General features: G+C 45.5%; 1 protein-coding gene across 2 annotated transcripts in view; it reads left to right on the top strand.

Annotated features, from left to right (window-relative positions):
• PRKCB (protein kinase C beta) overlaps positions 1–26,497 on the top strand; it is a 375,677-nt gene that overhangs the window by 274,364 nt on the left and 74,816 nt on the right. For both annotated transcript variants that reach the window (XM_027526433.1, XM_027526434.1), the window contains exon 9: positions 6,872–7,018. In XM_027526433.1, the coding sequence (XP_027382234.1) occupies positions 6,872–7,018 (147 nt within the window). The remainder of the gene's footprint in view (positions 1–6,871; positions 7,019–26,497) is intronic.

The following is a 26,497-nucleotide window of genomic DNA, read 5'->3' as shown; positions in this document are numbered from 1 at the left end:
AATGTAATCCCTGTGCAATAACCAATTAGCACCCAGAATGACTCAGAAATTACTTTCAAGCCTCTTATCTGGAGAAATTCTGAGTGACGGTAAAATCGAGCTGCAGAAATTGGCGTAATAGAATTTCATGGTAGGGTGAGCTTGGTGAAGTTACTGCTCGTGGTCTGTTTCAGGACGTCGGAGGAGACCGTTTGGGGACTTCTGTCCGGCCATGGTCTTGCTGATAGGCTGGGGAAAGCTCCACCATTTTGCTTGGTTCCAAATGGGTCTTCTGAGAGTTGTAGACATTTTTTTTGGGTGGTTGATTTTTAAATTTTTTATTAATAGTTATTTTTAATTAATTGATTATTGGTTTACAATAATGGTTTGGTTTCTGTCACACATCAACATGAATTAACCACAGGTGTACATATATCCTTTGCCTCTCCAATATTCCTCCCATTCCCTCCCACCTCCCGCTCATTCCCACCCTTCTAGATTATTCCAGAGTCCCAGTTTGAGTTCCTGAGTCATACAGAAAATTCCCATTGGCTATCTATTTACAGAGAAATTTTTGATTTAATAAAATGCTCACTGCTGCTGCTGCTGCTGCTACTAAGTCGCTTCAGTCTCTCTATGTGCCTTTTATTAAGTGTTTTAGAAGTATTAACTCATATAATTCAATCCTTACAGCCACCTTGACTGGTTGGTACTCCTATCATCCCCCTTTATCTTTTACAGATGAGGAAACTGAGGCCCAGAGAGGTTAAGCAACTTTCTAACATCTCTCAGCTGGTCGCTGTCTCACTTTGAGTTTCCCCAGAAACAGACTCTCAGGATTCAAGTCCACATGGTTTCTTTAGGGGCTTCTCAGGTGGCCCTAGTGGTAAAGAACCTACCTGCCATGCTGGAGACATAAGAGACTCAGGTTCACTCCCTGGGTTGAGAAGATCCCCTGGAGGAGGGAGTGGCAACCCACTCCAGTATCCTTGCCTGGAGAATTCCATGGACAGAGGAACTTGGCAGTGACACCGAGAAGCATCTAGCGTAGTGAGGACGTGAGGCAGGGAGAGGAAGCGAGTTGGGAAAGGATGTACTATCAGCAAGATACCACTGTGGGCAACTGGAGTTTAATCCTGCTTTAGCTGGGGTTTAGCATGGGCCATAGGGTTTCCAGTCAAGGAGCAAGCAGCTGAATTATTATCCACCAGTCCCCCTTCCATCACTGGCTGCTTCTGGGGAATTAGCTTGTCAGCGGTTTCAACTTGGCCTGCCAGTGGACTATACTTGCTCCTGCAGTCAGGAAATGAGCCTGTAGACAGAGTCACAGGTGTCAGCGGCCAGCAGCCCAGGTGTAGAGGGGCGGGGGTCGGGGGGCGCCAAAGGGTCTTGGCTGGATGACTGGGGCTACAGCTGTGCAGCGTAGCCTGTGCTGTTCAGGTGGTTCGAGAGCCAGCTTGCCTATATTTGAGTCCCAGCTCTTCCCTTCCTTGCTGGGTGCTGAAGGCAAGTTACTTTATCTCTGAGCTTTTGATTCCCCATCTGCAAAGTGAGGGTATCATGATACTTCTGCTCTCTGGAGGGTCTGTGGCAGTGAATGAAACAATGCACTTTAAACAGTCTGGGGACTTCCCTGGTGCTCCAGTGACTAAGACTCTGTGCTCCCAGGGCAGGGGTTGGGGTTCCAACCCCTGGTCAGGGAACTAGATCCCGCATGTTGCAGCTAAGACCTGGTGCAGCCAAATAAAAAAATTGAATAAATAAATCAGCCTGGCATGTGATATTATTCAGATGTCAGCCCATCATTATCATCCTCCCAGAATACATACAGAATAAATAATGCTCCAGACCTGCCCCTCCTGGTCTTTGGAAGGGCTGCTTGGGGGTTCAGAGCATCAGCGTGGACTTGTAGTCTACTGGGGTCTCTGCCACCACTGTTGGGTGTGAAAGTGCCCTAGGAGCTCCTTGCAGAGGGTAGGGGTGGTAGAGGAGTTTAGTTTAAGCCAATACAGGCATTCTTCATCTGAAACGGAGCCCTGAAGCCTGGCAGCCCAGGTGCCTTCACCCTCCCCTGGTGCAGCCTGGCAAGAGGCAGGGCTCTTTCTCAGAAGCACCTCTGTCTGCTCTCTCTTTGAGCGCTGAGTCCTGGGGCTCTAAATTGCAGACATGAAAAGGCGACCATTAGTGTATCCTGTTTCTGAAGGCATATTCAGCCCAGCAAGACAGAAGATCATTTAAATTTGGGCCTCAGTTTTAAAATGTGTTTGCTCTTCGATGGAGGACCTTGCTAGGCACGAGGTGGCTGGGAGTTCAGAGGGACACAGGACAGGATTCTTGTTCTCCAAAGATCACAAGCCCAAAAGTGTCTAGGATCTGGGCAGATAACAAGGAGTGGGGAGAGCTTGGTGTGAGACAGCAGGGCTGGTGGTGAGAGCGGTAAATGAGATAAACTGGAGCCCGAATGTCCCGTCTACAGGCACGGTGGCTTATGGATGGGCCCAGTGTTGGCAGATCTACTTCTTTAGAAGAAGCAAGGATTTGGGTTTTTAATATGGTATCTTCACCCCACTCCAGTACTCCTGCCTGGAAAATCCCATGGATGGAGGAGCCTGGTGGGCTGCAGAACCATGGGGTCGCTAAGAGTTGGACACGACTGAGTGACTTCACTTTCACTTTTCACTTTCGTGCATTGGAGAAGGAAATGGCAACCCACTCAAGTGTTCTTGCCTAGAGAATCCCAGGGATGGGGCAGTCTGGTGGGCTGCCGTATATGGGGTTGCACAGAGTCAGACATGACTGAAGTGACTTAGCAGCAGCAGCTCCTAATTTTTAACAGATGTCAAGCAATGTAAATATTAGTGCAGACCAGGCCAACAGGCTATTAGACTTCTGATCTAGCATGTAGAGGCTAAGATAACATGCTTAGTTCAGGCTCTGATCACAAAAAGCCATAGACTGACATTTATTTCTCATAGTTCTGGAGGCTGGAGAGTCTAGGGTCAAGGTGCTGGCAGAATTGTCTGGTGAGAGTCTGCTTCCTGGTCCATAGTCATCTTATCACTGTGTCCTCACATGTGAAAGGGGCAAAGGAACTCTCTAGGGTCTCTTTAATTGGGGCACTAATCCCATCCGTGAGGGCTCCACCCTCATGACCTAATCCCCTCCTGCAGGCCCCACCTCCTAACACCATCACCTTTGAGGGTTAGGATGTCAGCATGTGTCAGCTTTGGGGAGGACACAGACATCCGTCTACAGCATAAGCCCACTTTACCTAAGAGGAAAGTCACACAAGCAAATTGAGATGGAGTGTGGAATTCAGAAGAGAGAAGGTTTCTTGCAGGACTGAGGAATGAAGCTGTTTCCCACTTGCTGCTCCTTGAAGAACAGGAAAAAATTTTTCCTCTAAGCAATCAAAGGGAGAAATGGGAGAGTGAGCATGCCTCACTCCTTCCCCTTCAGGGGGTGTGCTGGGCCCTGCAGGTGGAGGGAAGCAGATCTCAGGGCTGGAACAGGGACTGGGAACCAGGCACGGTCAGGACATGGATCTTCACGGGCTGGAGATTGGAGTGTGTGAATCAGGTGGGCCCCGAGTCAGGGTTCAGAGACATCATAATAAAGCAAGGGGATGGTGGCGGTGGGGAGGGAGATAGTGGGGCAGGAGGGAGGGAGGGGACGTGTTTGGATCAGGACAGCCAGGGAAAATCTCTGGGAGCTGGAGGGTGAGGATTCGGGATGATAGGAAGACATGGCCTCCAAAAGCAATGTGGCTTCTGTTCTAGACTCTTTTCTTTCTTTCTTAAATGCTTTTAAAAAATATGAACTGTTTTTAAAGTCTTTATTGAATTTGTTACAAATTGTTTCTGTTTTATGTTTTGGTTTTTTGACCCCAAGGCATGTGGGATCTTAACTCCCGGACCAGGGATCAAACCCACACTCCCTGCGTTGAAAGGTGAAATCTTAACCACTGGACCACCAGGGAGGTCCCTAAACTCTTTTCTTGTTTACAGTTTCCCTGGCTATCTGCTTTTAACTACCCCTTCCATGCCTTAACGCTCAAATCCATCTCCAGTTCTTATGTCATTTCTTAACCCGAAACCCACATGATACAACTGCTCACTGGGTATTTATTTACACTGGGTTGTCCCAGAGACACTTAAATCTCGACAAATCTTTATTAAAAAATAACTGGACCAAGAATCCTCTCGAATACCTTGCTAGTAGCCAAAATGCAGAGAAAACACAAATGCCTGTAAACAAGAGAATGAACTTAAACAGTGAATGCTACTCAGCAGTACAAAAGCAAACCACTGATTCGTGCATGCAGCAAACGACGTGAGTGAATTTCAAGACCATTATGATGAGTGAGAGAAGCCAGGCGCGAAAAACGACATACCCCATGGAGGAAAACTTAACACTCTCACAGTACGTCTGATGCCAAGCGTATGGGTTTTCCATCCCAAGAAATTCTCCAGTTCTCTGTGGACACCAACTAGGTGTTCTCCAGTTTAATTCAGTTTGGACACTAGCTGCTCAGAGTCAGCACAAACCTCATAGGTTAAGGGCTCATTCCTACAGGACATCCCCCCTGCAACTTTCTTTTTTTTTAATTTAATTTTATTTTATTTTTAAACTTTACAGTATTGTATTAGTTTTGCCAAATATCGAAATGAATCTGCCACAGGTATACATGTGTTCCCCATCCTGAACCCTCCTCCCTTCTCCCTCCCCATACCATCCCTCTGGGTCGTCCCAGTGCACAAGCCCCAAGCATCCAGTTTCGTGCATTGAACCTGGACTGGCAACTTGTTTCATACATGATATTATACATGTTTCATTGCCATTCTCCCAAATCTTCCCACCCTCTCCCTGTCCAACAGAGTCCATAAGACTGATCTATACATCAGTGTCTCTTTTGCTGTCTCATACACAGGGTTATTGTTACCATCTTTCTAAATTCCATATATATGCGTTAGTATACTGTATTGGTGTTTTTCTTTCTGGCTTACTTCACTCTGTATAATAGGCTCCAGTTTCATCCACCTCATTAGAACTGATTCAAATGTATTCTTTTTAATGGCTGAGTAATACTCCATTGTGTATATGTACCACAGCTTTCTTATCCATTCATTTGCTGATGGACATCTAGGTTGCTTCCATGTCCTGGCTATTATAAACAGTGCTGCGATGAACATTGGGGTACACGTGTCTCTTTCCCTTCTGGTTTCCTCAGTGTGTATGCCCAGCAGTGGGATTGCTGGGTCATAAGGCAGTTCTATTTCCAGTTTTTTAAGGAATCTCCACACTGTTCTCCATAGTGGCTATACTAGTTTGCATTCCCACCAACAGTGTAAGAGGGTTCCCTTTTCTCCACACCCTCTCCAGCATTTACTGCTTGTAGATTTTTGGATCGCAGCCATTCTGACCGGCGTGAAATGGTACCTCATAGTGGTTTTGATTTGCATTTCTCTGATAATGAGTGATGTTGAGCATCTTTTCATGTGTTTGTTAGCCATCTGTATGTCTTCTTTGGAGAAATGTCTGTTTAGTTCTTTGGCCCATTTTTTGATTGGGTCATTTATTTTTCTGGAGTTGAACTGTAGGAGTTGCTTGTATATTTTTGAGATTAGTTGTTTGTCAGTTGCTTCATTTGCTCCCCCTGCAACTTTAGACTCCAATTATAAATATGCTGGTCTCCTATTCTCCCCTGATTTCATGGAATTTGTTGCCATTCAGAGGCATCATTTTGCTATTCACAACAGCAAGCCTCTCCCCGATTGCATTGAGGACCAACGTGGGCCTCATCCATCCATTATCCTACAAAATATGTAGCTGGAAACTTTGCTGGTTGTCTGGGATATTGTGGAATATAAGACATACTCCCTGCCCTAGAAGGTTTCCAGTCTGTTGGGAAAACAAGCAAACAGACAGTTAACCTGCAGCATAAATGGAGAGTGAGGTGGATGAAGGGAGCAGATAGGGACGTCTTATCCAGACAGAGAATCCAGGAAGACTTCCCCGAGAAAGTGAGAATGTGGAGCAGAGAATGTGGGTAACTAGGTTGGTGAAGGGGAGAGAATAATCATCCATACGGGAGCAATAGTAAGTGTAAAGGCTCTGAGGTAGGAGGGCCCTGGGACTCTAGGATGTGAAAGGACAATGAAGCTGGGTTGTAGGGAAGAAGGACCCAAGAAGTGAAGAGATTGGAAAAGAGGAGAGCCTGATCAGACTGGGTCATCTGGGCCCATGAAAGCACCAAGGTTCTTAAAAATGCTGGGTCAGTACTGAAGCATTTTAAGCTTGGTTGACTTGGTTGAGTGTGAAGGAGCAGAAGTCCCAGTGTGTGTGTTAGCCACTCGTGTCCAACTCCTTGTGACCCCACAGACTGTAGCCCGCCAGGCTCCTCTGTCTTTGGAATTCTCCAGGCCAGAATACTGAGGTGGGTTGCCATTCCCTTCTCCAGGGGATCTTCCCAATCCAGGAATCAAACCCGAGTGTCCTCCATTGCAGGAAGATTCTTTACCATCTGAGCCAGGGAAGCCATGAAAGTCACAGTTGCTGCATGTAAAGCCCAGTGTGGAGGGAGCCAGGGTGGGTTGTCCAGGTGAGAAATGATGACAGGTGGAAATGGAAGGAGGAAGGAATTCTCAAGACAGCTGGGAGGAAGCAATGACAGTTTCTGGTGGTGGACGAGACACGAGGGATAAAAGAAACATGGAGGTGCCAAGTCTGGCCTTCACGTTTTGAGTTTGCACTGTGGATACTGGGCTGTGCTTTTCACCGAGTCAGGGGCATAAGTTGCAGGATCCACAGCTTGCCACGGCGCTTGAGTTTGAACACTTAACGCAGGCATCCTCCAACTCTGACGATGTTTTCTATGTGCTTCTCCCTCCAGAGAGCCAAGATCGGTCCTGGGCCCAAGACTCCTGAAGAAAAGACGACCAACACCATCTCCAAATTTGACAACAACGGCAACAGGGACCGGATGAAATTGACCGATTTTAACTTCCTGATGGTGCTGGGAAAAGGCAGCTTTGGCAAGGTACAGTGTGGCTGGGTGGAGGCACCTGCTGCAGAAGGAACCAGCTAACAAGGCAGGCACATTTGCTGTTCATATGGGGCTTATGTTCCAGGGAGGGAGAGAGTGAAAAGTAAATAGAGCTACACTCCAGTTGGTAACCAGTACTGTGAAGGAAATAAATGGAGTGCTGTGTCACAGGCAGATAAAGAAGGGACCCACTCATGGGACGAATTGAGAGAGTATCTTTGACATAAATACACGACCATGTATAAAGTAGATAGCTAGTGGTTCCCTCTGCTCTACGGCACAGGGAGCTCATCTCTGTGCTCTGTGATAACCTAGAGGGGTGGGATGGGGGGCTGCTGGGAGGGAAGCTCAAGAGGGAGGGGTTTTACATATACTTACAACTGATTTACATTGTTGTACAGCAGAAACTAGCACACCACTGTAAAGCAATTATACTCTGATTAAAAGGTAAGTTTTTAAAAAAGAAAGGACCTACTCAGACTGAGAATGTGATGTAGAAACTGAGACCTGAAGGTTGAGAATTAACCAGCCATACATTCAGAGACCTAGGAAAGATTGTTTGTGGCAGAGAGAACGGCAAGCGCAAAAGCCCTGAGGTAGGGAAGGGCTGGGCACATTCTAGGCACTGTCAGAGGTGCTGGGCCAAAATGCCATGAGGTGAGGGAGGTTGTGGGATGTGAGGTTGCAGAGGTGGGAGGGGCCTGATCTTGCAGAGCCTTAAGAGCAGTAACGAGGAGTTTGGATTTGACTCACAATGCAGTGGGGAGCCACTGAGAATCTTAAGCAGAGAAGTGACATGATCAGATTCAGTTTTGGAAAAGATCACTCTTGCAGCTGAGAATGGAAGTGGCTCTTTTCAAACAGCCGCATGGTTGAAGGATGTCTCTGGGACTTGTAGAGCGATTCTGGATGCTTTTATAGATACCAGGAGATGCTGTTTTACTGAAGTTGAGATTGCATTATAAGTATTCCTGACTTGTTTAGTGTTGTTTTGAGTCCTTTAATCCCTGTGTGTGCCACCAACACGTCTCACATCAATCTCATTCCATGAACTCAGGTGTGCAAAAAGTATCAAATTTCTTTCCCATCTCTATAGCATAAGTCAAAACTCTGGGAATTATCCTCTACTCCTCCTTGGCCCCCCTCTTACCCCAGGTCCGCATAATAGTGAGTCTAGATAGGTCCTCCTACAAAACATATCATGAATTTACTGAGTTCTCTCCATCTTCACTAATTCAGTCCTAATCTATACCATACATTACCACCTGGACCACTGCAGACGTTCCCAACTGGTTACCCTGCTTCCACTCTGGTGACCTGTAATTAATACACTTCCATGCAGCAGCCATAGTTATTTTTAAAAGCTTTACATTAGGTCAAATCACTCCCCTGCTTGAAATCCTCCAGTGGCTTCATAAACAGAATACATTCTGTCCTGTGTCCTGGGCTTACATCGCTCTTTAAAATCTGGTCCTTGTTCTCTGTTTGATGCCTTCTTTTTCTTTCCTTCTCCCCATCACCCACTGTGCTTGGGCCGCATTGGAGGTTCTTTGAAACGTACAAAGCTCCTTCTTCTCTTAGCGCTTCTGTGATGCTGTTCCCTTCCTTTATTATTTGCAGAACTGGCTCTTTCTTGTCATTTCCCTCTCTACTTAGATGTCACCTCTTCTGAGAAGCCTTCCCTGACCACCGCTCAGAAGAGCCATGCATTCGTTCTCCATTATATTTAACTTTCCCAGCACCCACCACCAGCGGATACTTCTCTTGCTTGTCTATTCATTTGTCTCCTCATTCTAAGATCTGAGTTCCACAAGAGCCAGGAGCTGTGTCGTGTTCACCGCCCTACTTCCAGTGCTTGTGGGTTGAATTCATGCAGGACCTAGACTGAATGCATGAATTTTCTCGAAGGGCCACAAGGTCCGTCCTGCTACTGCAGTGAAATAAGAAATCTGAGATGGTGGCACAAAGGTGGAAGAGCCTTGGCAGGGAGTGGGACTAGAGAGTAGGAGCACAGAGTAAGATTGCTGAGCCGCCTGGAGGTTTGGGAGGCTAAAGAATCGGCAGTGGTGATAGCAGAGGTCCATGCCATTGTGTGCTTTTTGCCAGCAGTTCTGAGCGGCCTGAGGGTGGAGACGGAGTAGCGTCAATAGATGGTGGATTTGAGCTAAGTATGGGGATTAGCCCTAGAAGATCACGGTAATAAGGGAGTCAGGGTTTCAGGGGAGAGGGATATCCACTGCAGATCCAACAGAGGCTGTTCTAATAGGTACTCAGGAAAACTGTACTGAATAAATGTGTAACAGTGGCATCTAGACCGGAGGAAGTCGTAGCAGGAAGAGGTTTATCACCTTGGTGTGGGAAAGAAGTCTAGAGGCCTAGGGATGAGAAACAAGTGGATGAGGCCATGAGATTTTTTTTTTTTAAGGAGAAAGGGGTTAGATTCTAAAACCCTGGCTCTTGCTCTTTTGTGGATGTTCTTCTCGCTCTTTCTGGAAGCTTTTTAGTTTTTAAGATTTATTTATTCGATGGCACTGAGCCTTAGTTGTAGCTTGTGCCGTGCGTAGTCTCTCAGTCGTGTCCGACTCTGCGACCCTGTGGACTATAGCCTGCCAGGCTCCTCTGTCCATGGGGATTCCCCCAGCAGGAATACTGGAGTGGGTTGCCATGCCCTTCTCCAGGGGCATAAAAGGGTCCTTATTGTGGCATTCGAACATTTAGTTGCCATGTGCAGGATCTATGTCCCTGACCAGGGATTGAACCTGAGTCCCCTGCATTGGGAGCATGGAGTCTTAGCCACTGGACCACCAGGGAAGTCCCAAGGCCAAGAGATTTAAAATGCTAGCTCTTGGGGCATGTGGATTTCAAGGATGGGGTGGTTTCCATGATGACAAGGAAGAAGGTGGCCTACATGAAGAAGAGGTTCTAATAAGCTGAGGCTGTCAGGCAGTTTTAAAAATTAAATTACATTTTTAATAAGCAGTATATTCCCATGGTTCATAATGAAAAGGATATTAGAAGGATAAACACTGAGAAGTCTTGCTCCCACCCAAGTTCACATCCTTCTGTGCCCCCTCCCTGCTACTGCCCCTCCATATATAAGCTGTTTTGTTGATTTAATTTGCATCTTTCCAGTTTTCTCCCTGCTAATTTAACAAATATAAATATGCATGTTTATTCTTGTCCTTGTTGTCTCAAAAGTTAGCAGACTGCACACACAATTCTTCACCTTTTGGATCACTCAACAAATGGGAAAGGTTTTTCTTTGGCCGTACTGCGTCTTCATTGCTGTGTGGGCTTTTCTCTAGGTGCGGCAAGGAGGGGCTACTCTCTGGGTGCGGTGGGCAGGCTTCTCATTGGGGTGGCTTCTCTTGTTGTGGAGCACTGGGCTCTAGGGCGCTTGGGCTTCAGTCATTGCTGCTCCTGGGCTCTAGAACCCAGGCTCAGTAGTTGTGATGCTCGGGCTTGGTTGCTTCTCAGCATGTAGGATCTTCCCAGACCAGGGATGCAACCTGTGCCCAATTAGCAGGTGGATTCTTTACCACTGAGCCACCAGGGAAACCCTGATTGGAAAGTTTTTGAGGAGTGGAAGTTCCAGAGGGTGTTGCAAAAAGGACTAGGTTTGGGGGGGGTGTAGAGGAATTGGAGAGCAGGTCCTTGGGGAATAGTGAGGGAATTAGAATAAATCATGCGTTTCCATGGAAATGGTTATAATAATTGAGAGTTCTGTTCCAGTCTGGGATGTGGCATCAAATGAATCACAGAGGAAAACAACAGTATGTCATGAAAGCAACTAGAATAACAAAAACCTCTGCCATCCTTTAAAGCGTAGAGCAATCCTGGGCAACTCACGTTTTGCCAACCACGGTTTTAGACAAATGTGGTTTTATATTTGAATGTCTACTTTTTACCGTTTTGTTATCTTGTGGGCTATATACATTAAATCCCATACATGGAAGAACAAGGCAGCAGTAATGCTCCCCCTTCCAAAGATGAAAGACGTGGACCTTTGGGTAATCTGTTCACACGTCCCCTCCCCCAGGCCCACAGTGTCAGATGTGGCTCAGAAAAGCCTGCTGTTCAGCACGGCACTAATTTGTGGAGTGACTAGAGAGTGACACACGCGTTTTGCTAAGACCTGTGAAAATGAAGCAAGGGACAAAGCAAGTGTGAAGGCCGTTGAGTTCCAAATGAGTAAACTCTGTTGCAAAAACTTGAACAGGAGGCACAGTTTGGAGAGTTCGTTTGCTTTCCTGGCCATGAGAGAGTGTTTCCCAGGAGGGTCATCGTACGAGGGCAGGGCATCTCAGCATCTCTGGCTTTCTTGGAGACGGATGCCCTCTAGGACTCTTGTTACAGAGCATTTGCATGTATTATTTTGTTATTTAATGTTTATTTTTATAGTTTTATCCTTCGCTCTATTTATTATGATTTCTTTTTTTATATATTTGTGTATCTGTTGGGCTGTGTCGAGTCTCAGCTGTGGCATGTAGCATCTTCATTGCGGCGCGCAGACTCTGTAGTTGAGGCACGTGGGCTCTGGAGTGCGAGGGCTCAGTGGTTGCGGTGCATGGGCTTTGTTGCTTCTCAGCACGTGGGATCTTAGTTTCCTGACCAGGGATCGAACCCTTGTCCCCTGCATTGCAAGATGTATTCTTAACTACTGGACCACCAGGAAAGTCCCTTTTATGATTTCTTGAACCTTCGATTTCTGCTTTGCCAACCTTTACACTTTTCAAGAATTTTACCTCTGTGGTTGTCGAGTGATTTCTGTGGTTAAAATTGTGCAGCAGATATGTGAATTGGACAGATGGGCACTGTCCAGACCAATTATACAAGGGAAGTTTATGAAGTAAGCAGAGAAAGTCCCTGATCAGGTATATATGTGTGTGTGGTCTTTGTGTGCTCAGTCCAGCTCTTTGTGACCCCATGGACTGTAGCCCGCCAGGCTCCTCTGTCCATGGGAGTCTCCAGGCAAAAATACTGGAGTGGCATGCCATTTCCTCCTCCCAGGAATCTTCCCAACCCAGAATCAAACCTGCGTCTCCTGCAGTTCCTGCATTGCAGGCAGATTCTTTACCACTGAGCCACTTGGAAAGACCTGGTAAGGTATATACACAACGCAAATGCAACTATTTACATTGTAAACTTGATTCCCCTAATTCTGAAGTACTAGAAGATAAACGGGTTTCCCAGGTGGTGCTAGTGGTAAAGAACCCACCTGCCAGTGCTGGAGACATAAGAGACACAGGTTCAATCCCTGGGTCAGGAAGATCCCCTGGAGGAAGGCATGGCAACCCCCTCCAGTATTCTTATCTGGAGAATCCTATGGACAGAGGAGCCTGGAGGGCTACAGTCCAGAGGATCATGCAGAGTTGGACAAGATTGAAGCAGCTTAGCATGCACGCATGCACGCCTGCACCGTGATGAATATCCATTGAATATTTAATTAATGCTAATATCACTTGCCTTCTGACACTTCAGATGTGCTTGTGGTAATGATTTGTCTGATCCAGATCTTTTTAGAAAATTATGCGGGGAAGTTTGAGTGAGGGTTTTCTTATTATTTCCTTATACTTGTGGACTCTTGCTCATGGAGGGTACTGGCCAACTGGGGGACTTCGGGGTGTAGGGAGGGCAGGTACATGTCATGGTGGACATATAGGTAACATAAAAAAGCTCAAATCCAGCAGCACAAAAGATCTATCACAGGAAATGATCAGAAGTAGAAAAAATGAAAATAGCCCAAATGTTCATCAGTAGTATGAAAGTTAAACATATAATGGTGTATCCATGATACTTTCAAAAGAATATGGTCTTTCTATCTTTCATATCTCTGTTTGTCATTGTGGACAGACATCCATGACACAGTATCAAGTAAAAATAGAAGCAAACCACAGAACGCTATGATTAGTGGTGTAACATAAACTGTACACAGAATCATTTTATTTAGGTAATATACTCAGAGACCCTACTCTCACTGGACTTCCCCCCAACATTTTATCAGGAAAAAATGTTAAAAATATAGAAAAGTTGAAAGAATTATACAGTAAGCATCCGTAATACCCAGTACCTAGATTCTACATTTAGCATTTGACTATATATGCTTTTTTGCTTTTTAAATATTTATTTGTTTGGCTGCATCGGGTCTTAAGTTGCGTCTTGCAAGATCTTTCATTGCAGCTCTTGGGCTTGCTAGTTATGGCTCAGGGGCCTAGTTGCTGTGCTGCATGTGGGATCTTAGTTTCCTGACCAGGGATCGAACCTGCATCCCTTGCTTTGGAAGGCAAAGCACTTAACCACTGGACCACCAGGGAAGTCCCTGACTGTATATATGCTCGATCACATGTCCATCCTTCTTTTTGTCTCTACATTAACCTATCTTTAATGCATTTCAAACCAAAATGCAGACATCAGTACACTTGACCCTGAATTCTTCAGCACGCACCTCATTTCACCAGAATTTAATATTTGTTTTTGATCATTTTAAGGTAAAATTTGCACACAACAAAATGCATGAAGTAGCATGTCATTCTGTGAATTTTGAAAAATGCATGCTTAAAAACCTAATGGGAATATAAACATTAATCAAAAAACTTCACACTAAACAGATGTAAAGTACAACTGTGATGTTTGCTGTATGCTGGGAGAACCTGAGGGAGTGGGCTTGGCTCTGGCTGCAGTCAGGAAAGGCTTCTTGGAGAAAGAGGCTCTTGAGTTTTACCTAAAGGATGAGCTAAGTTAACTGTGCCAAGAGGGGAGGGAGTAAATGGAAAATCTCAGAATGTCTCTTCTGGGACTCTCCTGGTGGTTGAGTGGTTAAGACTCCATACTTCCAATGCAGGGTCCGTGGTTTCAATCCCTGGTTGGGGAACTAAGATCTCATATGTGGCATGGCCAAAAATGAAAAAAAAAAAAAAAAGTCTCTTCTTCCTGACCCCACAGCAAGCCCAGCCTGGTTAATCTGTGTGGCAGCCAAACACATAAGCTAGGTAGGGTAGATTCAGTTGTCATAGCAAACAGACCCCCTAAATCTGTACTGATTCAGACACAATAGAAGTTCAGTGTTCATTCATGCAAAGTCCAAGACGGGTGTTTCTGGCCTTGCCCACGCTCTCCATCTGGTGATTAAGTGACCCAGGTTCCTTCCATCCTACATGGCTCCATCAGTCCCTACAGCCTTGTTTTTGTCTGTACTCAGAGAGCAGAGGGGGAAAGAGTACAGAGGAGGCACAAGCTGCTTTTTAAAAGCCCTGATGTGGATGTGGTACCCGTCACTTCTGCCTACACGCTGTTGCAGAGAATTCAGTCACGTGCCTCAGAGCAAGGGATGCTGGGAGAGCAGTTTTGGTGGGAGGATAGTGGCCTCAGCCATAATCCCTACTTTTCAGCTCTGGTTGGAATTTTTCTCGATGACAAGAAAGACCTTCTGACTTTAACCTTTAGAACTCCTCATTTTTCATGCCCCACAAACAAAAACCATTAAGCCTCTCTTGATGACATTTCCTTGTGTTCAAATCATGGAACATGCCGGGTGTGAGTCCTGCTTTTCCTGAAGCATAGCATAAGCCAGGAATAAATCAAGTAGGAAGAAGTCAGCAGCTTATGAAATTAAAAGGAAAAGTGGAAAGTCTTTGGAAAAGCAGGTATTACTTTTATCTCTTCAAAAAGCTCCATTCAAGTCTTTTGCTTTAAATGCATCGAAGATGATCAAAAATAAAAAGCCAAGAGGTGAGAGACAAAACCATTCAGCTTCTTCTGGTGTTTGACTTTCCTCGAGTAATGACCAAGAGGCTGATGATACTAAGTGTCTGAATGTCACTGAGGCAGCTGTTGGGGGTTAACCCAGTGGCCCCCGGAGACTCAGTATTTGTGTACCACTCTCCAGGGTGCTGACGCCATCTCCCATAGCTCAAGATTCAGACTGTATAACAGGGTTGAGTATAGCCTTGACCAAGTTTCCCAGCTATTAGCTATTCATGCACCTGTAATTTTTTGAAACATGTATGTACTTCCTTTATATTATCTTAAATATTTTTTCTTTAAATGATTTAGTTGACTTCCTTCTCTTCTTCTTAGCATTGCCCTAAGTGATAATGTGTCTGAAATCACAGGCTTGATCTAGCAGTTACATATTTGTTTTAATATATCTCAGGAGAACGTATTAAAAGAAAAGTAATTTTGTCCTTGTATTGCTGATGGTACAAATACCACATTTTACAAAAAGAAAACTGTCTTAAAGGTCTTTCACTCACATGAAAATTTGGTACTTCAACTACCATTGTATTCCTAAGAACATGAAGACTTCTGTTGCATTTTTGTTTATCTCCAGAAGGTACAGAAAGTCTCTGATCTTTCCTCTCCCCTATATCCTCTCCTTTAGATAAGGAGCATGCTCACCATTTCCTGAGTCCTTCAAGATGTTTTCTGTGATCTTGACTTTCTCTTTCTTGTCCTTTACTCACTGACTATATCAGAGAATCAAACTGCTCTTTTGAGATTTGCTGCCTCCACTTCCTTCCCACTCACCTCTGCCTTGTCCTTTTGCCCTGTGACATCTACCCTCAGCAACCTCTGTTTCACCCATTATCAGTGATCGCATAGCTCCTAACTCTCCAGATCTGAGCGTGAAGCATGGCGGCTGCTTATGAAAGCAGCAGGCAGACATGAGGGAAAGGAACTGGGGCTAAGGTTGGAACCAATACCTGGAAGAAGTCATCATTTTTATAATAACTGCCTGCTGATGGCATAATTAAGGATTTATTCATTCAACAAGTATTAATTGATCATTCACTATGTGTCAGGCAGCCTTATAGGTGATGCTGAAAGCTCAGTTTCTCCATACATCAGTGCCGAATCAAATCTTGGAGACAGAGTTTTGGGTGGAGAAGGCAATGGCACCCAACTCAAGTACTCTTGCCTGGAAAATCCCATGGATGGGGGAGCCTGGTGGGCTGCAGTCCATGGGGTCGCTAAGAGTCAGACACACTGAGCGACTTCACTTTCACTTTTCACTTTCACGCATTGGAGAAGGAAATGGCAACCCACTCCAGTGTTCTTGCCTGGAGAATCCCAGGGACGGGGGAGCCTGGTGGGCTGCCATCTATGGGGTCGCACAGAGTTGGACAAGACTGAAGCGACTTAGCAGTAAAGAATATGTTTATTGCTTTTCCAGGCAAAGGGGGACACAGCAGGCTAATGCCGTCTGAACCACATGCCCCACTTGGGGAAGATAGTGACAAGTTTTACAGTAATTGTTCACAGAGGCCGTGATCAAGCTTGTGGATATTCTTCTAATGGGTTGATGGTGAGATAAGTAGGAGTCAACATCACCGACCTTCAGTCCAGCTGGTCTGGGGTCTTGTGGGCAGCATACCATCATTAATTATTAACTTCTCCCACCTGGACGGGGTTTCAGTATCTGCAAAATAGCTCAAAGATATTGTTGTGTGTATCCCTTGATGCGGAAACAGGACCTTGCCCCAAGGCTGCTCTCCACTGTTTCTCCCTGGTCTCGCATCCCCTCCCCTCCCTAATTAACAACTGCTTGAGTCTGCCCATTGGAACTCAGGGAAGGTCATGTAGGTCAAATGAAGGTTGTTTCCTATAATCAAAGAAGTGGGGGACACAGAAAGACCTTGTGCCCACAAGCCCCACAGGGCCCTGCACGGTACCATAAGTGCAGAGAAAATGACTGTGAACAAAACAGGCAAAATTATCTGCCCTTGTGGAACATATATTCTCGTGGTGGTGGTAGTGAAGAGGCTGATGCTATCGCCTAACATTCTGAGTCCTCACTCAATGCCAGGCTTGTTGTAAGGGCTTTGTATGTATTGGCTTATGCTTCTGCTTTAATATAGTTGCTAATATCCCCATTTTACAGTTGAGGAAATGAGATGCAGGCAGTTGAAATAAATGTCAGAGAGCTAGTCAGTGGCATTTAACAGACCGGGTTTGGTTTGAATACGTGTGATCAGAGGCTCTTAACTGCTTGATACTTTTAACACCTGTATTTCTAGTTTCAACAGTGGTAGTCTCAGTTCAGTTCAGTTCAGTTGCTCAGTCATGTCCGACTCTTTGCATGAACTGCAGCATGCCAGGCCTCCCTGTCCATCACCAACTCCTGGAGTTCACTCAAACTCACGTCCATCGAGTCGGTGATGCCATCCAGCCATCTCATCCTCTGTCGTCCCCTTCTCCTCCTGCCCTCAATCCCTCCCAGCATCAGGGTCCTTGATGAGTCAACTCTTTGCATGAGGTGGCCAAAGTACTGGAGTTTCAGCTTTAGCATCATTCCTTCCAAAGAACACACAGGACTGATCTCCTTTAGAATGGACTGGTTGGATCTCCTTGCAGTCCAAGGGACTCTCAAGAGTCTTCTCCAACACCACAGTTCAAAAGCATCAATTCTTCGGCACTCAGCTTTCTTCACAGTCAAACTCTCACATCCATACATGACCACTGGAAAAACCATAGCTTTGACTAGACAGAGCTTTGTTGGCAAAGTAATATCTCTGCTTTTAAATATGCTATCTACGTTGGTCATAACTTTCCTTCCAAGGAGTAAGAGTCTTTTAATTTCATGACTGCAGTCACCATCTGCAGTGATTTTGGAGCCCAAAAACATAAAGTCTGACACTGTTTCCACTGTTTCCCCATCTATTTCCCAGGAAGTGATGGGACCGGATGCCATGATCTTCGTTTTCTGAATGTTGAGCTTTAAGCCAACTTTTTCACTCTCCTCTTTCACTTTCATCAAGAGGCTTTTGAGTTCCTCTTCACTTTCTGCCATAAGGGTGGTGTCATCTGCATATCTGAGGTTCTTGATATTTCTCCTGGCAATCTTGATTCCAGCTTGTGCTTCTTCCAGCCCAGCGTTTCTCATGATGTACTCTGCATAGAAGTTAAATAAGCATGGTTGTCTCACCATGTCACAAATGTATTCTAGAAGGTTAACTGTTAACCCCTCTTATTTTCTCATCCTCCACCCCCTTCTCTTTCCCTCCAAGTGTAAGCAGAGTTTGCATGCCTTGTTTTCAGACTGAGCCTCTGCCGTTAGACAGACGGCATGCCCATCATGCTGGAAGGCTCCTGGTGTTCTGTTCTCCTTCCTCGCTCCGTGTTTGTCGATCACCTATCTATGTGCCAACGCTCGTCAGCAGGGATTCCGAGGAGGGCTCCTGAGAATTCACTTCTCTCTTCTAGTGTCTGCACCTCTCACCTCCTCTGCAGGGTTTGCTCGTGAGATCCTCCGAGTCTGGGAGGCATCTCCAGTGTGTGCAGTAACTTTTCAGCTGGTTTCTCTTCATCCGTCAACTTTCATTTCTTCTAACCCTCACCAGCTCTGTCAGCCATCCCCACCCTATACAGTTCCACTCACCCATCTCCATTGCCTCCATTGAGCTCATACCAATTGCCAGGGACCATGCTATTTTTAAAAATGATTTTATTTGTTAATTTTTGACTGTGCTGGATCTTCATTGTGGGGTTTTCTCTAGTTGTGGCGAGGACGGGCTGCTCTAGTTGCTTGCACAGGCTTCTTACTGTGGTAGCCTCTTGTTGCAGAGCATGGGCTCTAGACCACCGGATCAATAGTTGTGGTGCATGGGCTTAGTTGCTTCAAGACATTGGGATCTTCTGGGACCGGGGATCGAACCTGCGTCTCCTGCATCGGCAGGCAGATTCTTTACCACTGAGCCACCAGGGAAGCCCCCAAGCTATGGGTTTACATGGATCACATGTATTAATTCTCACCACAGCCCTGCTAGGTAGTTACTGATATTAACCCTATTAGACCTATTTGAAAACTGTAAGTCAGAGAGGCTGAGCGACCTCCCCGAGACCACACAGCTAGGAGGAGGCAAGACCAGGGCTTGAAGTCAGGTTTTATGATTCCAGTTGCCTCTTTCCTTCTCTAACAGCACTCTTCTCTACTTTGGGGTCCACTCATCTCCACCACACTGTTAGTCTTTTTTGAAACCATTTAAAATGAAGACTTTATGGGCTTCTCCTTACATCATGAAAAAAAAAAGTGTAAAACTCTATTTTACAACTGATTCAAGGACAAATATATTAAAATTGCATGTTAAAGCATCTTCTTCAGCTTAAAAGTTAATTTTTTCCCTTGTGATTTGGAAAGAAATGAAAAATACTTTCATGAGCCCCTGAAAAGATCGTGGTCCCCCGTGTGCTTGAAGTTGGCCCTGGCTGCTGACACCAGTGCCCCAACAGTGCAACCTTCAAGCTCTCTCCCCAAAAGCTGCCGGGGTACTTAACTAGCATGTGCTTTGAGTTTGGGCAAGAGAGAGAAAAATACAGAGCTCCACCCCCAGACTCTAGTGTCTTCTCCTGGATCCCAGTAAAGCATTGAGTTACCCCAGGAAGAAATTGCCTGAAGAGATGAAAAGGCAGTTTAGTTTCTACCGGTAACAAAGGCCTTTTCTGAAGTCTCGGAGCTCCCGTTGTGGGAGTCTATCCTAATTTTAATCTCATTAGTGGTATGGATTCACACGCACACATATACATCCATACATTAGAAGTGGTTATATAATCCTACAGACAAAAGCTCTTCCCTTTACTTCAACCTGCTCTGCTATCTTCCTGCACCATATGGTGAGTCTTTTTATCATATGGTTCACAGATAGCTCAAAGTCTTTGCTACCTGTTCCCTTAATCCTTTTCCAGAGAACCTTTTGACATTTGCTGTCTGATCTTGGATTCCTGCCTTCTCTTTGGTTCTATCCCAATTATGGCTCCTTCCTCCCAGCCCCCAGTCTTTCGTATGCAATTCTTATTGCTGAGTATTTTTGCCAACTCATCTTCCCAAGTCACTTTCTGAATTCGTCCAGGTCTCTCATCAATGAAGTGACTTGCTGCTTTTCCGTAGCCCCGATTTTCACCCCTTGTGTGTGGAGCTCAGTCGCTCAGTCATGTCCGACTCTGCGACCCCATGGACTGTAGCCTGCCAGGCTCCTCTTTGAAAGGATTTCCCAGGCAAGAATATTGGAGTGGGTTGCCATTTCCTCCTCCAGGGAATCTTCCTGACCCGGGTATTGAACCCACATCTCCTGCATCTCCTGCATTGGCAGACAGATTCTTTACCACTGAGCCACCATGTAAGCCCCAGTTCACCCCTCAGGAGATAGTACATTACAGAACAAGAAAGTATAAGAGTCTATTTTCCCAATAAAATGAATTATATCAAAGAAAGTGAAACATTTGGAATTTCAAGTTTTCTTGTCAAGCCAGAGTGAGGAAAGGGGGGATTTATTGGGCAGACACAGCCTATTTTCCCCAACTTCCAAAGGCAGGAAGTGCAGCTGGGATGAGAAGCTTCCAGGAATCCAGCCATTATTGTCTTCATCCTGGGGAACCCCCGTCTGTCACCCCAGCTTCTTGCTGATGTCTCTTGTTCTGACTGTGCCTCAGCAACACCTCCCTCAGCCTTCCAGCACTTCTCCATTCTCAATCGAATCCCCAAATCTAGAACAGCCTAGAATTTAAAGCCCTAGGAAAAAGACTGATGGGCCAATATGGCTCAGGGATCATGAGATCCAGTTAGCTTTGGCCGGGAGGACAGGTCACTTTTCCAACCATCTGTCAGGAAGGACAACAGGAATGGACTGTCTGAAAAGCAGCTGTGGTCTGGGAAGCTCCTCAAAGAGAAGGAAGAAAATGCTGGGCTGCATGGCACATGGGCCTGTGTTCCCTTCCGATCTGTAGATTCTTCAAAACATTGCCTGGCTCTTTGGGGAAAATAATAAAAAGTTAAATCTAGTTCTCTTACGAAGGGTCAGATAGAGCCTATTAACATGGGATCTCTGTTTCAGGCGATAATTCATGGCCTCTGGTCCAATTAATGTGCTGTCATAGTTCACCCTCTGCGCATCCATCTCAACCGCATCTTTACTTGCTATTTCAGAAATTCTTGTCCTGTTAAGATGAATCCCTGTTTACTAAGCATAACCCATAATCTTTTCTACAACAAACATGATTGCAGAGGCCTATAGATTATAATCCAATGCCCATGGTAAATATTTGGAATGTACAAGTATGGATGGTTAATATAACTAAGCATGCCATAGTTTGTTCAATCCTTACCAGTCCCTTGGTTCCATTTCATATTATGTATTGTGGTGCTAGTGGTAAAGAACCCACCTGCCAGTGCAAGAGACAGTTCAGTCCCTGGATCGGGAAGATGCCCTGGAGAAGGGCATGGCAACCCACTCCAGTATTCTTGCCTGGAGAATCCCATGGACAGAGGAGTCTGGTGGGCTACAGTCCATAGGGTCACAAAGAGTCAGACATGACTGAAGCAACTTAGCATATATGCATGCGTTGACCTCATTGAACATTGCTGCAGAGATTGATAATATAGTCTGAGCACTGAGAACCTAAGTGTTTTATATGCATTGCTCATTTAATCTTAACAATGATCTTAGGAGGTGGGTGCTGTCATTATTTCCATTTTGCAGATGAGGGAGTGGAGGCTCAGGGTTGAGCGCAGAGACTCCAGATTCATGCGGCTGTGGATGCACGTTCAAACCCGAGTCTGCCTCTTGAAGGTATAGCCGCTATGCCACACAGCCTCCAGGGCACTCAACATACTCCACTCCCCTCAGAGAAAGCCCATTCTCTCTCAGTCTGTGACACCAACCACAAAGGGAGGCTTGTGTACACAGAGCGCTTCAGATTATAGAGAAATGGGATTCCTTTGTCTGCCTAATTGTTGAAATGAATGATGAACCCTTAAGGGTTTCACTATGTTTTCTTTTGATGAAAGGCATCAATTGTTGGTTTGTCTTCCCTGAGACTGTTTAAAAAGCAGTTGAATTAAATCTGCTTTTATTTTAACCATCTAGCTTTGTCAAATACGATGTATGATTCAAAGAAAAGTAACTAAGCCAACCTACAGGTCACCAACATTGATTTGAGCTCAAGAGAACACGTCAATAACTCGAATTGATACCTATCAATTCCACTGTATCAGTTCTCTGATATGAATAATTAGAAGTAATACAGCCAGAGTTTTGAAATATAATAGTTGTTTTGAATTTCTTATTACAACCCAATCAGACATTTCTTATGGAATCCAATGAACCATCTTCATTTAAAACACAAGGGCTCAGCGTTTCAGGTTTAAATCTTCATATTCCTTCTCCTCTTCCCAGCAGTGACTGTGAGTCATTCCTTCCATGGGTGTAGTGACATTTGCCCAACAATAGCAGGTCCACAGGAGCCAGAGATGACTCGGCCAAAAGTACCTCCATTCTAAACTTTGTTTCACACTTCCACTGGCTTTCTCTGCTAGTGGGGAAAAAGTTGACACTTGATTAAATCTAGTGGGTGACATGGCATCATTTTAAAAGGCTTAAATCTTAATCCCACCTGTCATCCTGACCTCTGATCTGAAAACTCAATTTATCTGTCACTCAGCTCCATGCTTCCCCCATTATAAACATCTCCCACTTGAGTGGTACATTCATTATAATCAATAAACCCACATGGTCACGTCCTTATCACCTGAAGTCCACAGTTTACATTAGGGTTCATTCTTGGTGGTGTACGTTCTACATATTTAGACAGATGTATATCGACGTGCATCAACCGTTATAGTATCTTACAAAGTAGTTGCACTGCCCTAAAAATCCTCTACGCTCCGCCTGTTCATCCCTCCCACCCCCTTACCCCCTAGCAACCACTGATCTTTTTACTGTCTCCATGGTTTTGCCTTTTCCAGAATGTCATATAGTTGGAATCATACGGTATGTAACCATATAAAGAGATTTTATTTTAAATAAGGAAAACCTTACATAATAAATCATGAAATAACCCAGTTGATCTGCATGCTGAGTATCACTGCTCTTATTTTTGTCTTGCCAACTTGAACACTGTACCCACAAAGTGATGCAGTGCTACCCAGATCCACTCTATTAACTCCCAATTAGCATCCTTTCCCACTATACCGCTTCTCGATTTTTCCTGAAGTACTTCTTCAATTTGCAAGTCTACCCAAGTTGCTCCTCCAAAAGGAGCTATTAGAAGCCAGAAACCATTTCTAGATGGCTAACTTCCAGTTTGCTGCTAGAAGCAAATGTATTTAATTCCCTTAAACCACATGATTTTGTATTCTATTTAGTGAGTCCACCATCAAATACAAAATTTGAACACACATATGTGTGGATATATTATGCTTAGAAAATATGACCCAAAGTTTAAACAATAACAGTACACTTTGAAGAATTAAATTAGGGCCTCCAAGATAACCTAGAATATGTTAGAACATCCTCGTGTCTGGTGAAAGTTGACATTTGGGAGAACCTCACAAGGTAATAAAGAATTCATCAACCATGATGGGCATGGTGAATTGAGTTCTGGTTCTAGGCGTTAAACTCTTAAGATGCCATGTGGCTTCCTAGGTGGCTCGCCAGTAAAGAATCCACCTGCCAATGCAGGAGACACAGGAGGTGTAGGTTCGATCACTGGGTTGGGAAGATCCCCCTGGAGGAGGAAGTGGCAACCCATTCTAGTATTCTTGCCTGGGGAATCCCATGGACAGAGGAGCCTGGCGGGCTACAGTCCACAGGGTTGCAAAGAGTCAGGCACGACTAAGCGTGCACACTTTCTCTCTTAAGATGCTGTGTATCATCGAATCACTCTCGCGACCCTATGACTTGGTGGACTGTGGTTTACATGTACCCCCACATCCACCTCCAGGGTCTCCTGATTGGAATGGCTCTGTCCCTCATTGCATGCCTCTGGTTATCAGAGGTTGGGGGGTGCCTAAGCCAACTCTTCAAACCCAGCCCAGTCTGAAGGAGGGCTTTGCCAGAGAAGATGAGTCTAGAGGGGCCTGGAGTTCAGGGTGTATCATCACTTCCCCGTTCAGAATGTTAGAAGATGACAGATGGTCTGCTGATTCTGCGGGGAAGTCCCGTCTGGCCTGAACATGCCGCTCCCTGCGGGAGAGTCCTCTTAGCCTCTCCAGGAGGGCTCGTGCCAGCCCCACCTCTAAACACAGACAGTACGACCTTGCCTTTCACTCTGGGCTGCGCGTAAGGATCTCCTGGGAAATAGATTTTGCAGAAATTTTGGTCTATGGCTCTGGTTCACTCTCTGCCATCTGGAGAATGTGGGAAGGAACTGCTGTCCCCACTGAAGGAGCCGGAGCATCCCTCTTATTCTCTGTATTTATTCCTTCGCTTTAACAACATTGACTGGGACTTCCCTGGTGGTCCAGCGGCTAAGGCTCCAGGGGGAACTAGATCCCACGCGCTACAGCTAAGAGTTCACATGCCGCAACTAAGACCTGTGTTTAGTGGCTCAGTCGTGACCAACTCTTTGCCACCGTATGGATGGATTGTAGTCTGCCAGGCTCCCCTGTTGATGGGATTTCCCAAGAAAATACACTGGAGTGTGTTGCCATTCCCTTCTCCAGGGGATCTTTCCGACCCAGGGATTCTCCTGCATGGGTACGCCAATTCTTTATTGTCTGAGGCATAAACAAAATGGCTTGATATATGCCAGGCTCTGAACGTCACTTGTATTATGTCACTTGCTCTCACAACAGCCCTAGGAAGGAGGACTGTCACTGTGCCCCTTATATGTATATATGAGGGAACCAAGAGTCAGGGAGGTTGACTAACTTGCCCGAGATCACACAGCAAGCACATGATAGAGTGATGCTTTGAATCCAGAACTGAACTTGTACCTACTGTGATTTTACAGCTCTAATTAGATATAAACTTTGAGCTTATCAGTTTTGTCAAGGTCACAGTCTCATTCTTACATCAAAGAGCTTGTCAGGATACCTGCTGTGTTGTAAAGAGAAGAGGATGTGGACACTCACCTTCATCTTGTAACCCGGCTGCACCCAAGTCTCTCTCAAAATCCTCCCCCAAAGTGGGCGAAAGCCCCCAAGGAGAACAGTGGCCAATGTTTGCCCAGTGCTCCAACCCCTGATGACAGTACCATCCTGATGGCCTCTCCTCATCCTCCCCCACGGCAGGCCAGGCCTAGCACAGGAAGGCCCCCACTATTTAGAAGATTCCTACTTAATTGGTCTGGAGTGTGGTCCAAGCATCAGCTTGTAAAAGCTCCGCAGGGAGTTCCAGTGTGCAGCCTGGAGAAACAGGAGTTCAGTACAAGCAGGCTTGCGAGGCAAAGCCAAGCAAAGGGGAGGGGAGGGTGGGGGAAACTGGATTTGCCTGAAGACAGAACTGAGCTGGTCTAAAGTACTCTAGGTCTTCAGAGGGAAAAGGTGGAGCCAAAGTAGGAGACATTCCCAGAGGGCAAGGGGACCCTCAAAGAGATGGAACCCAAAATAGAGGAGGGTTCATGCTTGCCAGAGATCAGCGCCCCACTACGTCCCGCAGACTCGCACCCAGCCTTGTCCACAAGCCAGCTCTGTAGTGTGGTGGGTGTGGGAGAGGCGGGCAGAGGGGCTTGGGGTCCCCCTGGAGGCCTGCCTGCTACATACCTGGCTTTGACTTGCTTCTGCATCCCTCTCCCGTGCACCCTCAGCTCCCTGCACCTTACAGACCCTCTCCTCCCGAATTACTGTTTGGGGACTCTGTGAGCCCCAGATGTGTCTCTCTAGTTTAAGATGCACCGTCTGAGTTCATCCAGTTACCATCTTTTCCTGGCCCCTGTATATTAGTCAAACTTGTGGGCTCTGACCGCGCTCGATGGAATGGTCTCCCTTCGACGTCCTCTGACCCTGTTGCAGGGATGTTGCTAAGAACATCCTCCATGGCAGCCCTGCATGTTCACGATCCACACGAGACATTTCTTCTAGACCTAAGTTCCAGGGAAAGCTTATTTCTCTCTGCAACCAATGATTTTCTTTATAGGAAATATAAACTTTTGTCATCGTTTCACGTAATTCTGGTTGCTTTGGTCTTTAGGAAGCTAATAGTACAATACATACAAACACACATACTATATTTATAAAATACACATACACATATATATACATGCATACCCATCCACACACACGCACACACACACATGTTGGGGGTTGGGCAAAAAGTTTATTCGGGTTTTTCTGTACCATTCTTAAATGCATACTATGTACTACATAATCATTTTTAACCAGGTTTACCAAGGTGTAATTTACATAACATAAAATCCACTTGTTTAATATTACATAATCTTGAATGCTGCCTCAAATATATTGTGAATTATAAGTTGGATGTAACCATAGATAAATTAAATGATGCTGAGAGCTAAATCACTAAAGATTTTTAGTGACCTAGACCTAGGGTTTCTTTTTAATTCCTTTCTCCTCATTCATGGGCTGCCCAGGTGTTCTAGTGGTAAAGAAGCCACCTGCCAGTGCATGAAACATACAAGACTTGGGTTCAATCCCTGGGTTGGGAAGATCCCCTGGAGGAGGGCATGGCAACGCACTCCAGCGTTGTTGAGAATGCCATGGACAGAGAAGCGTGGCTGGCTATAGTCTGTGGGGTCATAAAG

The sequence above is a fragment of the Bos indicus x Bos taurus genome, chromosome 25 (genome assembly GCF_003369695.1).
Source record: "Bos indicus x Bos taurus breed Angus x Brahman F1 hybrid chromosome 25, Bos_hybrid_MaternalHap_v2.0, whole genome shotgun sequence".
In the NCBI taxonomy this organism is placed as follows: domain Eukaryota; kingdom Metazoa; phylum Chordata; class Mammalia; order Artiodactyla; family Bovidae; genus Bos; species Bos indicus x Bos taurus.
The sequence above is the reverse complement of the archived record's forward strand: the minus strand, read 5'-3'. Positions and strand labels throughout refer to the sequence as shown.